Source organism: Hylobates moloch, unplaced genomic scaffold (assembly GCF_009828535.3).
Source record: "Hylobates moloch isolate HMO894 unplaced genomic scaffold, HMol_V3 SCAFFOLD_13, whole genome shotgun sequence".
Lineage (NCBI taxonomy): Eukaryota > Metazoa > Chordata > Mammalia > Primates > Hylobatidae > Hylobates > Hylobates moloch.
Genome location: NW_026652288.1, coordinates 10699749 through 10715678, shown reverse-complemented (window position 1 = coordinate 10715678; position 15930 = coordinate 10699749). Strand labels below are relative to the sequence as shown.

General features: G+C 35.7%; 1 protein-coding gene across 1 annotated transcript in view; it reads left to right on the top strand.

The window, feature by feature from the left end:
- The window catches only part of ROCK2 (Rho associated coiled-coil containing protein kinase 2), a 166814-nt gene that overhangs the window by 146821 nt on the left and 4063 nt on the right, over positions 1-15930 (top strand). The window contains exons 24-32 of the mRNA XM_032172219.2: positions 1312-1405; positions 1501-1595; positions 2382-2561; positions 2739-2907; positions 5059-5129; positions 5738-5826; positions 6223-6301; positions 7370-7631; positions 7720-7933. Of these exons, the coding sequence (XP_032028110.1) occupies positions 1312-1405; positions 1501-1595; positions 2382-2561; positions 2739-2907; positions 5059-5129; positions 5738-5826; positions 6223-6301; positions 7370-7631; positions 7720-7933 (1253 nt within the window). The remainder of the gene's footprint in view (positions 1-1311; positions 1406-1500; positions 1596-2381; positions 2562-2738; positions 2908-5058; positions 5130-5737; positions 5827-6222; positions 6302-7369; positions 7632-7719; positions 7934-15930) is intronic.

The following is a 15930-nucleotide window of genomic DNA, read 5'->3' as shown; positions in this document are numbered from 1 at the left end:
CTCACTATTGTTCAAGAAAAGCCTAGGTAAAACAACTTTGAAATACCATTTCATACCCATCACATTGGCAGAAATTCAGTAGCTGACAATTTCACGTGTCTGAAGAATGTCTAGAAAATGGCATTCTTATTCACTATGAGTAGTATAAATTTAGTATGGCATAGTACAGTAAGTAGTATTACAGTTTCCAGTAAATTTTAGGCATTCACATAATGCAGTCCGAAGAAAGTCCACATTAAGATAAATACACTATAGAAACTTAGGCACAATGCTTATAGCAGCATAAATATATTAGCAAAAACTCAAATGTCCATGAATGAATGAATGCATGCATTAAATGTAATAGAAGATGGAACTGTTACATCAGTTAAAATTAATTAGGTCTTCATTTGTATCAGCAATTTAATGCTTTAATATGCTATTGAGTGAAAACGATTACAGAAAGATAAATTCAGTAAGATAGAAAATCGCAGCCTGGCATGGTGGCTCATGCCTGTAATTGCAGCACTTTGGGAGTTCAAGGTAGGAGTATTGCTTGAGCTCCAGGAGTTTGAGACCAGCCTGGGCAATATAGTGAGACCCTGTTTCTACAAAAAAAAAAAAAAAAAAAAATTTTTTTTTTTATCCAGATGTGGTGGTTCATGCCTATAGTCCCAGCTAGCTACTCATGGGGGCTGAGGTGGGAGGATCCTTAGAGCCTTGGAGGCTCAGGCCACAGTGAGTGGTGATTGCATGCCATTGCACTCCAGCCTGGGCAACAGAGCTTGAGACCTTGTCTCCAAAAAGAGAAAAAAAAAAAAAAAAGAAAGAAAATTACATAAAGCCACGCTATGTATTGTTTCATGTGTATGTAATGAAATACAGTCATGGGTGGAAAGGCAAAACACATAACTTACAGTAAAACTTCCTTCAGGCCAGGTGTGTTGGCTCATGCCTGTAAGTAATCCCAGCACTTTGAGAGGCCTAGGCGGGCAATCACTTGAGGCCAGGAGTTTGAGACCAGCCTGATCAACATAGTGAAACCCCATCTCTACTAAAAATACAAAAATTAGCCAGGTGTGGTGGTGCATGCCTGTAATCCCAGCTACTAAGGAGGCTGAGGCAGGAGAATCACTTGAACCCAGGAGGCAGAGGTTGCAGTGAGCTGAGATTGCGCCACTGCACTCCTGGGTGACAGAGCAAGACTCTGTCTCAAAAAAAAAGAAAAATAAGAGGTTTAACAATATTCTAGGATGTTTCTCATTTGAGTCGTTTTATAACATAAATTGTGTAAATTGGGATGTGATTATTTTTTCCTCTTTCATTTCTTAGCTTGAAGAAACTAATAGGACACTAACTAGTGATGTTGCCAATCTTGCAAATGAGAAAGAAGAATTAAATAACAAATTGAAAGATGTTCAAGAGCGTATGTATTAACAAAAAATGTTTATTTTTAATATACCTAATGTTTATCAGCTGCTGTAATTACCAATGTAATTTTAACTTTTTTCCATGTTTCAGAACTGTCAAGATTGAAAGATGAAGAAATAAGCGCAGCAGCTATTAAAGCACAGTTTGAGAAACAGCTATTAACAGAAAGAACACTCAAAACTCAAGTATGTATAATAGAATCTAAATATGATTTTGAATTTTGTCTCAGTTTATCTCTTTTACATTTTACTTCTAGCATTACAAATTGGTAGCAGTAGTCATCGAATGTACCAATATTTGTGAAGTCACAATTATCTGATTTTTGCCAGGTTGGGAGAAGTTAGATTTGATTAATATTGTTAAATTCTATAGCAACTAAAATTTTTCTTAATTTTTCCTTTTGGAATCACATTCTCTTTCAATTTATTGTTGTAATTTAATATGTTTTTCTACTTTTAAGAACTGTTGGGATTGACCATTTGCTGACAACCTGAAAAGTGTCAGTTAGTTCACTCTCTGCCAACTCCTACAGTTGCATATGTACTGCATGAACAGGTGGGGTACTAGGTAGTCTTCACTGTTGTTAGACATAGAATATTTTATTAATATGATGTCACTGCAAAATGTTCTTCTTCCAGAATAAAAGAAGAAAGGTCTGCCTGTTAAAGTCTCTCTTAGAACTAAAAAGTCAAAATGGTAGAAAGCAACATCAGATCAATTCTATAAATATTTAAATTATAATTCTCAGAAGACACGAGTAAAAATCTAATGGCTCATTGGATGGAGAAGGATGATGAGTAGTAAAGGAGGTGTATTATTTAAATATTATAGAAAGTGTTTCTTTGTAGCCCTGTATGTAGGGAAGGAGGGTATTTGTGACTGTATAACTTGTTGCTCTTGATGAGATACTGCAAAACCATAAACGTAATTTATTTTATTTATGTATTATATTTATTTTTACATTTTTTAAGGCTGTGAATAAGTTGGCTGAGATCATGAATCGAAAAGAACCTGTCAAGCGTGGTAATGACACAGATGTGCGGAGAAAAGAGAAGGAGAATAGAAAGCTACATATGGAGCTTAAATCTGAACGTGAGAAATTGACCCAGCAGATGATCAAGTATCAGAAAGAACTGAATGAAATGCAGGCAGTAAGAATACTTTTTGGACTCTAGACTGAAGACTTCTTTTTAAGAAGTAGAATTATTTTCATGTCTGTGTTTTACTGATTATAGACCATTTCTATTTAATAATTATTATTGAACCAAGAAGCAAAATGTTGAGTTATGTTGCATCCAATTAACTTACTGTAATTAAATTTCTTATAGCAAATAGCTGAAGAGAGCCAGATTCGAATTGAACTGCAGATGACATTGGACAGTAAAGACAGTGACATTGAGCAGCTGCGGTCACAACTCCAAGCCTTGCATATTGGTCTGGATAGTTCCAGTATAGGCAGTGGACCAGGGGATGCTGAGGCAGATGATGGGTTTCCAGGTATGGATTTACTTTCAGCACTAATATTTGTCTTAAATATAAATCAGTTGATTGTTTCAGTCTTGCGACTGACTGCTCTAAAGGAAAAATGTTTGTAATTTCTTTAAGGGAAAACCTACTCCTTGGAGTAAGGATTCAAGTAACATTTCAAACTTATTTTATTTATTGATTTTTTTTACAAAGTTTTTCATAAACATACAAAAGAAAAATGCCACATGTCTAGTTTTTAAATTATTATATATTAGCTCTATTTTTAAGCTTTTGTTTCATTTTCTCTTCTTTCTGCATTCTTACTTCCTTTTATGTTGGGTGTTTAGTTCATATCACTCAGTCACACACTATGGAATCCATGTCATTCACCTACCAACGTTCCTCTACTTCTCTCAATATTGCCACTAAGCCTTCCAGTTCTCACATGCTCCTTGACTCTGATTCTGACTCAGAAGAAGAATCTTTGCCTTACTTACCCATTTCATCGGAACCTAATGGTACAGGTGATATCCTGAAAATCTTCTCATCTTTGGAGTTTTTCCCACTACCCTTAATTTTAGTCCTTTTGAAGATTTTTTATGTAACATTAACTAATAACCACTAACTCTAATATGTTGTTGTAGACTCAGTTAAAAATAAACTGCTGCATGAATAAAGAATTTGGTTTTAAGGTATTTTCTCATGGCATTGCCATTATAATTAATAGATGCCAACTTGCGAGAAATGGAGTAATACATTATATTGCTTAAGAGCGCATGGTTTCACTGCTTGTTTTAGCCATTTTCAACCAAGAAGAAATTCTTCCTGAAGTTTCATAACAAGAGTGGTGGTACAGAAAAAGTACTTCGACTGATTCAAAGGATATGCTTAAGGTTTTTACTGAGTACTTACTGACATTATCCTAGGCATATGTCCTTCATAAGAAACATGAAAGAATTTGGCCCGATCGTTACCCTGAAAGAGATTACAGTTTACATGAAAACAGCAGAGAGTTCCGTCAGTCAGAGTCAAAGAGGCGCCCTGTGTGATCTTTCAAGACTGCAGTTTCCTCATCTAAATTAGGGGAATAATTCCTGTTCTGTGTGGTTTTTTTAGGATTAAAGAGAATTTATGTAAAGTATCCAGCACGGTTGATACATAATAGAAGTTAAATTAGTGATAGCTACTTCTACTATTAGAATAACTTCCCCAAATGCTATTTCACGTATTTATTTCATTAAAAGACATTGATCAAATGTCATTAAAACAAATTCTGAGGATTCATACACATTCCTTAGTTGAATTACAATGTTACTGATTTTGATATTTTGGAATTTAGAAATCTTTTGGTTATTTTGCTGCTTATTAACCAAATTTTATCTAAAATGTGCATAATTGGTCAGGTGTGGTGGCTCATGCCTATAATCCTAGCACTTTGAGAGGCTGAGGCAGACAGATCACCTGAGGTCAGGAGTTCGAGACTAGCCTGGGCAACATGGTGAAACCCCATCGCTACTAAAAATACAAGAAGTAGCTGGGCGTGCTGGCGCGTGCCTGTAATCCCAGCTATCTGGGAAGCCGAGGCAGGAGAATCACTGGAACCCGGGATGCAGAGGCTGCAGTGAGCCAAGATTATGCCACTACATTCCAGCCTGGGCGACAGAGCAAGACTCCATCTCAAAAAAAAGAAATAAAATAAAACAAAATTTACATTATTTTATTTTATTATAGTTATTCTAAAAGTCCATTTTCTCTGAACACGTAATTATTTAAAATATTTACTCCTTGAAAATGTGCACAATGTGGCCCTCTTCCAAAGGAAAAATAAAGGAGTCTAAGGCAGGTGTACCAGTGAGAATAGAGAGTTGCTGCTGCTGCCTTTTTTTTTTTTTGGCAACTTTTCTCCTGAATTTTACAAATGCATGAATTTAATCAATGGAACATTTGACTTTGTAAAACTATAGACTATCTGTTTCCTATATGATATAACCTGGATTTTGTTTTGCATTGCATAACTTTTTACTACTGATCCTGTACTATTACTATATCCTAGATGATGTATAGTGATAAATTCTAAAGGATATATTTTGTTTTATAAATTTCACATTAAAATTTTATTAAGTTCTTTGTTATCTAAGGAGAATTGTTATCTTTATCCTCACATGTTGTGCTTATTTGTAGAATCAAGATTAGAAGGATGGCTTTCATTGCCTGTACGAAACAACACTAAAAAATTTGGATGGGTTAAAAAGGTAATTGATACTTTGGAATATGAGCCTTTTGTTTTTGTTTTTGTTTTAACTCTAGCCATTTGGCTTTTGTAGTTGTAGGATATACATAACTGGTACTTTTAGACACATAGAACTTGTTTATACTTCAGGATTTGAAATGATATGATTTTATTCATCTTTGTAAAAAATTTTTTGTCCTCATATCTTGTTAATAATAAGACAGATTTTATTGTTAGGAAATTGTTGATTTTGATACTTTTGCTGTTTTGGTGGGAAAAGAACTGTGAATATAGTAAAAAAGACCCACTTATTTATTTTCCTCTGTTACTATGATTATTGATGTTATTATGTTTATTTTTAAGAAGGTTACTAATGATATTGGATCCCAAAGCTAAGTCCAAAAAATATTTGACTTTACTTCTCCCCACAATTTGCTTATTTAAAATATCTATTAATATAAACAAAATTTATTGTTATTTTAAGGAAGACTTTCCTAAAGATATATTAAGTACTTTTTAGTTACTTAGCATTTTATGATTTTTATTGCTAATATAGAATTTACAAAAAAATCAATAAATAAGGTATATAAAAACTTGACTTACTGATTTCTTTTCTCCCTGTTTTAACAGTATGTGATTGTAAGCAGTAAGAAGATTCTTTTCTATGACAGTGAACAAGATAAAGAACAATCCAATCCTTACATGGTTTTAGATATAGAGTAAGTGTTTTTATTAGAATATTTAGAAACTATATCTTTTAAAGTATAAGAGACTAACAATGCAATGTATTAGTCATAGTATAACTCCTACTGTACTATTGTTACATTTTCCTGTGATTTGTTTCATACAGATGAAAGTCTGGGATATAGGGTTAGCTAAAACATCTTTATTTCATGGGCCTTTGATACATTATTTTTTAAAACTAATTAGAAAATTTCTGACATAGAGGTTTCTAAAAATCTTAATTAATTATAGAATTAATAGAACAAAATATTCTGAGTTCCTAACATGGGTCAAAGTAGTCAGTGTTTAACTTCTGACATAAGTATAGAATAATTAATATATAATTTGATCCTTGGATGATATTTTATTCCTTTATTCAAAATTTTTTATAGCAAGTTATTTCATGTCCGACCAGTTACACAGACAGATGTATATAGAGCAGATGCTAAAGAAATTCCAAGGATATTCCAGGTAAACATAGTTTTGTTTATATTTGGTTGGTTGGCTTTGTTTTTTTCACATTTAGAAGTTCTCAAATGACATGACATGTTAAATCTCTTCATTCTTTGACCCTCTTCAGGTTACCTTTCTGTTTCAGTCCTATTTAAAGATGGTTTGTTGCTTTGTGACTTTTGTGCTTAATTCTGTTTGGGAACGTCTTCATTCCTTTCTCCATTTTATTTGTTAAAGCTTGCAGTGTGTTTGTATCATGTTTCTGGTCTTTGCTATATTTTTGTTTAAGGTTGGTTATGACTTTTTTTTAAGCATGAATTTTTCCACTTCTGTTTTTGTTTAATCTCAGCTCTCTAGAAAGTTAGAAAAGTCAATTATGGAGGTAAATTTTGTACCTTGTAGTCCTTTTACCTCCAATTTAAAGTGAAGCCACATTCTTCCCTTTACTACTTCCATTTTAAAATTAGTCAAACCAACAATGACTTACTGATTTCCTTCTATGTAAGAGTCATTGTACTTGGTGTACTGTGTGGAAGTTGGCTCCTTGTTTTCTGGATGCTTATCATGTTTATTTAGAGTATAATACAAATCCTTGCCTCTTTCTTTTCTCTCTCAACTCTCAAAATACAGGACTTTTAAAATGAAGCTGTGCTCATAGCTGTTACCCAGTTTTCTGTTAAGTATTACAAAACACCAATTAGTGTGATTGCCACATTTCTTCAAGTGATTGTTTTGAACAGTCTCTCCCAGAAAAACTTTCTAACACCTATGAAGTGCACATTTACATTTTGCTGACCTATTCTGATGGTGCTGCTAAAGCATGGGTGTTATAAAGAAAATAGGGAGGCAGCATTTGAACAGGATCAGTTCTTTTGAAATGCAAACCAAAGTGACTGTCTGATGACTTTTCTTATATAAGCTCTTGATTAAGTTTGCATAATCAAGAGCTTAAGTTTGTACTTCAGATACATTTTCTTCTCTTTGAATAATTTAGGCTAATTTTATTTTACTTACACTATCAGAATTGTTACTACATAAAAAAATAGCATATTTGGAAATCATTTATTGTTCTTTTGGCATTCATAGATTCTGTATGCCAATGAAGGAGAAAGTAAGAAGGAACAAGAATTTCCAGTGGAGCCAGTTGGAGAAAAATCTAATTATATTTGCCACAAGGGACATGAGTTTATTCCTACTCTTTATCATTTCCCAACCAACTGTGAGGCTTGTATGAAGCCCCTGTGGCACATGTTTAAGCCTCCTCCTGCTTTGGAGTGCCGCCGTTGCCATATTAAGTGTCATAAAGATCACATGGACAAAAAGGAGGAGATTATAGCACCTTGCAAAGGTAAATGGTCAATTACTTGCTCCATCGTTATTGGTTATGTTCAGATCATTTTAAGCACATTAATTTTTTTTCAAATTTTTCTTTATAGTATATTATGATATTTCAACGGCAAAGAATCTGTTATTACTAGCAAATTCTACAGAAGAGCAGCAGAAGTGGGTTAGTCGGTTGGTGAAAAAGATACCTAAAAAGCCCCCAGCTCCAGACCCTTTTGCACGATCATCTCCTAGAACTTCAATGAAGATACAGCAAAACCAGTCTATTAGACGGCCAAGTCGACAGCTTGCCCCAAACAAACCTAGGTAATAAACTAAAATGTGGTAAGGAAAAAAAAAAGTCTATTAAAATATTTTGCTATTTATATTCAAACTACGAATTTTCCTAATTAGTTTTCCTTTGCTTTGTATTTTAGTTAACTATGGAATACCAAATGTTTGGAACTGTCTTAATGTGCATGTCATATTCATTGATTCAGATGAAAGTAATATAAATTTACTTACTAAATCACACACATACAGTAAATTCAACCAAAAATCTTTAAAGATTTTTGTTATGTTTATTTGTACAGTAAATCCTCACTTAACATTGTCCATAGGTTCTTAGAACTTACAACTTTAAGCAAAACAATGGCAGGTCCTGGAATTAAGTTGTTTCCTTCAAAATTGTTCCGTTATAATCTTGATGAGAAGAAAATGGTTTTGTTATACTTTATTTAGCTTAAAGTCGTACTTTCCAAGAACCTATTGATGATGTCAAGTGAGGACTTACTGTATAATGATATAATTTTCAGCTTTTATAAGCACTTGAGCAATTTAATAACTTAAAAGATAGAATTAACATTGTACACAGACTTCACATTGTCAAGTGCACACACTGTTTCATATTATAAGCTTTTATTATGTTGGGTGACTTGGGAGGCAGGTTTAAAATCAGCTTAAGTTGTAAATCAAATCTGTAAATTTAAAACAGTAACTTGAGTGTGATTTTAACAGCAACATAGACCAGCTTTAAAAATGCAAATATTAGCTAATGGGTAAAGTGGTTATTCCTTGGAGTTGAGGTAGAGTTTAGGAAAATGGAGTAAGATCAGGGATGATCATTATGCACAAAAACATTTTGATGGAGCCGTTTTCGGATAGCTATGTGAAAGTCCTTTAATTAAATATCTTGATTCACAATAGCCATTTCTTGGCTTACTAACTACTTCAGCATTTATAAACATTGCTATCCATTGAACATGAAATGAACACAAGAATTTGGTTAGCTAAAGGAAAAAGCATATACTTTGATCAGGTATCTAATTTCAGGTATCCTTTTGGTTCCCTAACACAGGACCTTCAGTATATGAATATTGATGTGCATTGGCTGTATTGTCAGAAATTCTAATCACAAACATCTTAGATGAAACTTTCTGAAACTAATCTCTCAAGGAAATAATTTAGAATGACAAAGGCAGAATTGGTGTTTCAGCGTGAAAATGTTGAATATTTTGTGTGAGGTATGATAAAACTAAAAATTAGTGATTATTGACTAAAGCTGAAGAAACTCAGAATTCAGAGACACTGAAGGCCATTTCAAGTGCCTTCTCTAAAACATCTGAAAATTAAATTTCTATTATTAATATTGTAGAACTATTAATGCTTAAATGGTATTTTAATACCTTATAGTGGATAGTGATTTCAGTTTCCAAAGTACTTTTCTGTGTATTCTTTTCTCTCATTTACCTTCTTATATATTATCTCATTTGCTCTTTAAAATAGTCCTGTGGAATAGAATAGGTATTGTTATATTTGTTTTTGATTAAGACTCCAGAAGGGGTTTGTGTAGATCTAGAACTATAATAACTCCAAATATCCTTTTGATACATTTTTTTCTTTTGTGCTATTTGACACATTAATGATTTCACTACATATGATAACATATGTGGAATTAGTTTATGAGGCACGCTCCCAGTTATGTAACAAGCTGTTTTTATGTACGGTGACTTACAAATACCTTCCTTTCCCAGTCCAAATCAGCATTATGGTCTATTTGAGAGTACATTTACTTTTGATTTTTGTTACTTTTTTTTTTTTTTTTATACTTCTGGCCTTGCCCTGTGAATCGTTCTTCATTGATTTTTTTAAAAAAATACATTTTGTCATAGCAACGGTAAGTAGTTGGGATTTCTTTCTCTCACATCTGCATGTAAATAAAACTAATACCAAAATTGACTGTAAAATGTGTAGTGTATATTTTGTGAAAAAATTCATTTAGTACATTCTTTGAAATTCTAAACATAAATGTGGTCACATTTATAATATAATTTGGATTTTGTTGTGTATCTGCAACATTATTTCCATTGTTTTTGGCATTTGAGTCTCCATTGTTTCATGTACTCCTAGCATTGTGTCTGTATCTCTTACATGAATCAATCAACCTACTTTTTATTATTATTATTATTATTATTATTTTTGAGACAGGGTCTCACTCTGTTGCCCAGGCTGTAGTGCAGTGACACGATCATGACTCACTGCAGCCTTGACCTCCCGGGCCCAACTGATTATTCTCCCACCTCAGCCTCCCAGAGTAGCTGGGACCACATACATGCACCACGACATCTGGCTAATTTTTTTTTTATTTTTATTTTTTGTAGAGATGGGGGTCTCCCTATGTTGCCCAGGCTGGTCTCAAATGCCTGGCCTTAAGCAATCCTCCCACCTCGGCCTCCCAGAGTGCTAGGATTACAGGCATGAGCCACCACGCCTGGCCAGTATTCCATTTTGAATGTCACATTTTAAGAGTCACTTACACAAATTGAATGGTATATAGATGAGAATAACAGAGGTTGCAGGATGTCATTTGAAAGTATTATGTAGCAAGCGAAGGAACTGAGGATATTTTGTTTTCTAAAGATATTGTTTGAAAGTGTGAGAGATCATAAATAGCACTAAACAGTTAAAGACCTTTTCCTTGGAAGATGTATTAGAAGAACCAATCAGAGAGGCAAATTGTAAATCTTATTGAGTAGCATGGTTCCAGGGAGGAATCAAGCCTCAGGCTGGATGGCTTTTAACATTCTACTGGACTAAAGCCCATTCAATATACAAATAGGTGGAACTGGTAAAGGGTCATCCAAGAAAACAGAGGCACAGAATTGCTGGTGTGTCTCAGCAGTGATCTAGTATCTAGCTGTTCATTTGAGTTTGTTTAATATTAGTCAATCTAGCTTTAGTTGAACTAATTTGACATGGTATCCTTCTTAAAACAAAGTTCGGCTTTGTTAGATACATCAAATATAAAGTGAACCCATAAATGTTCACTTAACCATTTTTGGTAACTTTTTCTCTGTGTCTTTCTTTGTGGTCATCTGCCATTACATCATTACATCTTTTCTTCTTCTTTTTTCTTTTTTTTGTGAGATGACGTCTAACTCTGTCACCCAGGCTGGAGTGTAGTGGCGTGATCTTGGTTCACCACAACCCTCCACCTTCCAGTTTCAAGCAATTCTTCTGCCTCAGCCTTCTGAGTAGTTGGGATTACAGACATGCGCCATCGCGCCTGGCTAATTTTTGTAATTTTAGTAGAGACGGAGTTTCACCATGTTGGCCAGGATGATCTCAATCTCCAGACCTCGTGACCTGCCTGCCTCGGCCTCCAAAAGTGCTGGGATTGTAGATGTGAGCCATCACGCCCAGCCTCTCCTCTTAACTCTGTTTTCAGCACTTCACTTTTTTCTATAGTGGTGAAGTTTATTAAAGTAATAGATAAATGTTAGCTATTATTATACTAGTTTATCCGCAGAACCACTCTGTGACGTAGCTATTAATATATCTCCATTTAACAGATGAAGAAACTAAGACACAGAAAGATTGTGTACTGAAGGTCACACAGCTAATAACTGGCAGAGCCATGACTTTAGATCCAGATAATCTAGTTCTGGAGCCTGGACTTGGAAGTGAAGTAGTCACTGCCTCATTGTGATAAAAGTAGAACTTAATTAGCACTTTGGAAGGCCGAGCCAGGCGGATCACGTGGTCAGGAGATCGAGACCATCCTGGCTAACACGGTGAAACCCCATCTCTACTAAAAAATACAAAAAATTAGCCAGGCGTGGTGGCAGGCCACCTGTAGTCCCAGCTACTCGGGAGGCTGAGGCGGGAGAATGGCGTGAACCCAGGAGGCAGAGCTTGCAGTGAGCTGAGATTGCACCACTGCACTCCAGCCTGGGCGACAGAGTGAGATTTTGTCTCAAAAAATATATATAAAAATAAAAATAAAATAAGACGAACTTAATTGACAGTTCATAAAAATAATGTATAGAAATGCTATTCTACAGGAATGTTTTCTTGGTACTTTTGAATTAAAATGAAAATGCCATACTGGAAAAGTAGGAAATTTGTGAATAAAATGCTAATTTTTGATGAAGACAATTTGGGGAGTCCTAATTTGTTTCAATGCAAGATAAAAATATACTAGTCTGGGCCAGGCGCGGTGGCTCACGCCTGTAATCCCAGCACTTTGGGAGGCCAAGGCAGGTGAATCACCTGAGGTCAGGAGTTCAAGACAAGCCTGACCAAGATGGTGAAACCCCGTGTCTACTAAAAATACAAAAATTAGCTGGACGTGGTGTTAGGCGCCCGTAATCCCAGCTACTCGGGAGGCTGAGGCAGAGAATTGCTTGAACCCAGGAGGTGGAGGTTGCAGTAAGCCGAGATTGCGCCACTGCACTCCAACCTAGGCAACAGAGTGAGACTCCGTCTCAAAAAAAGAAAATTATATACCAGTCTGGCTAGAGGGCATTTCTCTTTAATTATTTTTCTTTTAAAGATTTTTTTTAACTCAGTATTTAATGCATGCAGAAAAGTATAAAGCAAAAATGCAACAAATACTCATCGAGTTTTAAGAAGTAAAACATGGCAACACAGTTAAAACTTAAGGGAAGAAGTAGCTATTGTGTCATTATTATCTTTGTTCTTCCCCATTTCTAAATGTTAGAGAGTTAACAGTCTACTTGGGAAAATAATGAAGTTATATACAATTTGAAGTGTCAAAAATAAATCCGTAGATGAATATATACCTGATCTTGAATTGGGGAAGAACTTCCAAATAATAAAAGCAAAGAAAACAAAGCCAAAGATCAACTACCCCAAAAGTAAAGCCTTGTAAATTTAAAAAACACCATGTAGGCCAGGCATGGTGGCTCACGCTTGTAATCCCAGCACTTTGGGAGGCCAAGGCGGGCTGATCACGAGGTCAGGAGATCGAGACCACGATGAAACCCCGTCTCTACTAAAAAAATACAAAAAATTAGCCATGTGTGGTGGCGGGCACCTGTAGTCCCAGCTACTCGGAGAGGCTGAGGCAGGAGAATGGCGTGAACCCGGGAGGCGGAGCTTGCAGTGAGCCGAGATTGCTCCACTGCACTCCAGCCTGGGCGACAGAGTGAGACTCTGTCTCAAAAAAAACAAAACGAAAAAACACCATGTATTTCCAAAATAAATGAGAAAGATGAGTTAGTATCTTCACATATGGAAAGTTCTTATAAATCATTGAGAAAAAAGATTGCCTCATCCCCATACAAAATTAGTGAGGTACATGCAGGCATTAATTATGGAAATAGCTGTTAAATGTAAAAAAAAAGTGATCAACCTGATTACAGTAGTCCCCCTTTATCTCAAGGGATATGTATTCCAAGACCCCCAGTGGATGCCTGGAATCACGAATAGTACTGGACCGTACACATACGATTTCTTAAAATCTGATAATGAAGACCATTAGTAAGTGACTAACAGGCATAGATATGCTGGACAAAGGGATGACTCACATCCCAGGCAGGACAGAGTGGGATGGCACAAGATTTCGTCATGCTGTTTACAATGTTGGGCAGTTTAAAACTTCTAAGTTGTTTTGAACTTTTCCATTTAATATTTTCAGACTGTGGTTCACCACTGGTAACTTGAAACCATGGAAAGTGAAAACAAGGATATGGGTGGACTACTGTATTAAGAAATCAACATTAAATTAAAACTATAACATAAAACCATTTTTCACCTGCCAAACTGGCAAGGGTTAAGAAACGAAATGGGTACTTTTGTGGACTGCTGGTAGAACTCCAAATTAAATGTACTCTTTCCAAAGCATCTTTGACAATAATTTCACAGGCCTGAACTGTATCCCTGTTGATCAGTTAATGGTGGAGACAGTCAAGCAACAGGCAATTACAGTACTATGTAAAATGCTGTTTATAATATAGGGATGAACAGAGTGCTGGGGGAAACGAGGGAAGCATGGAGAATTCTGCCTGAGGACATTAAGAAAGATCTCAAACAATGGAGGATGGATAATTTTACAAGCAAACAAATAAGGGAAAATCAGTTCCAGGCAAAATGCATGTGCAGAGGTACAAAGTCATCAGAATTACTTATGTATTTGTAATTTTGTGTTGGGTTGGCATTGGGAGAAGGCAAGGGCAGGGAGTGGTAAAAGATGATGTGACACTGGAGAGAAAGTCTGAACCCAACTGAAAAGCTCCATGTACACTGCTGCTCAGGAGTTTTGATTTATAAGTAGAAGTCTTTCAATAAGGGATTGGTATTCAGGCTTAATGAGATCCTGAACTGAGTACTTGACAATGAAAACAAAGAAAATAAGCCTAGATTCGGAAAGATTTCTTCAGTTGAAATAACTAGAATTAGATGACTGATTCAAAGGGATGAGGGAGAGGGTTGTAAGGGAAGTCTCGTCATACACTGCAGTCGTATCTAGCGATTAGACTTTTAAATTTGAGATTGCGACACTGGCACACACTTCAAAGGTTTTGAAAGGATATGCAATGCAGCTTTCTCCTAACCTATGCTAAAGCTGAGGCTTGGATGCCCTGGAAGGCCTGCTGATCACAATCTCCCAAGCAGTAGAGCTGAAACTATGGCTATTAAGTTACGTTACATGTAAGTCTAGAGAAGTGATTGTGTGCCAGGTTGCGACATGTGTTAAGTGAGTAATTATATCTGTTTGTGTGTTTTCTCAAATGTTGTCTTGTGTTTAGCACATTTTAAAAGAGTAATTTGAGTCACCGTGTTTATTTTAAACTAGAGTAATCATCCATTAACCTATTCTGTCAGTGTTTCTTAAACTTAACCAGCTGTATCAGAAATCCCCTCAGGTTTTTTATTTGAAAATGCAAATATTTGGGCCCTTTTCAGTCATATCTAAATCTCTTGGAATGAGGCCTTATAAAGAGCAGTAGGTAAATCATATACACTAAAGTTTCTTACTTTAGAAGTGTGTAAATAAGAACCACTGACAATAGTGATTACAGGTGAGACTTTGGGGACCAGATGAGTTCCTTGGCACAAATTGATTCATGAACACCACAGTTTTAAAAATGAAAAAGTTACTCCTTTTTTATTATTTATTTATTTTTATTTATTTATTAATTTTTTGAGACGAAGTCTCACTCTTGTCCCCCAGGCTGGAGTGCAATGGCACGATCTCAGCTCACCACAACTTCCTCCTCCTGGATTCAAGTGACTCTCCTGCCTCAGCCTCCCGAGTAGCTGGGATTACAGCCACCTGCCACCATGCCCAGCTAATTTTTGTATTTTTAGTAGAGACAGGGTTTCACCATGTTGGCCAGGCTGGTCTTGAACTCCTCACCTCAGGTGATCCGCCCACCTCGGCCTCCCAAAGTGCTGGGATTACAGGCATGAGCTACTGCATCTGGCCAGGTTACTCCTATTTTTAAAAACAAAGATGATAGCAATATTACAGTTTAGGTTATTGAATTAGAAGGAAAAGACCACATATATCCCAACTCTAAGTCCAATTTAGCCAAGATGAGTTGCTAATGCTACTTAGATACCTGTGGCTTTTCCCTTGTCCCTAGTTTTTCATATGCAGGACAAAGCTCTTGGTGACACATTAAGCAGGCAGGGTCCTACTGGAATTCAGAAAGGTGCTTTCTTAATCTATTACTCCCTTTTTACCCCATGGTTTTTGGTGCTGTGATGGAAAAACTGAGCTGACAATCTAACCACTTTTGGTGAAGGGAACACTGACAAATGTGCTTTCATAATTCTCAAACTGGGCATCTGGATGGTTACGTGTTTATCTGGGGTACGGGAGTGAGGAGGGAGAAGCAGATTGTTTCTTATCATCCCAGATATGATCGCTGTCTTCAAATATCTGGAAAGTGTACTTGGCCAACATGATTATATGCATTTATATATAAAGAGCAAGGCTTCCCTGTGTGTGTCCATCTTAATTTTTAATCTTGTTGTTATCCATGAAGGGAAAATTAAAATGCTTACAGCACATT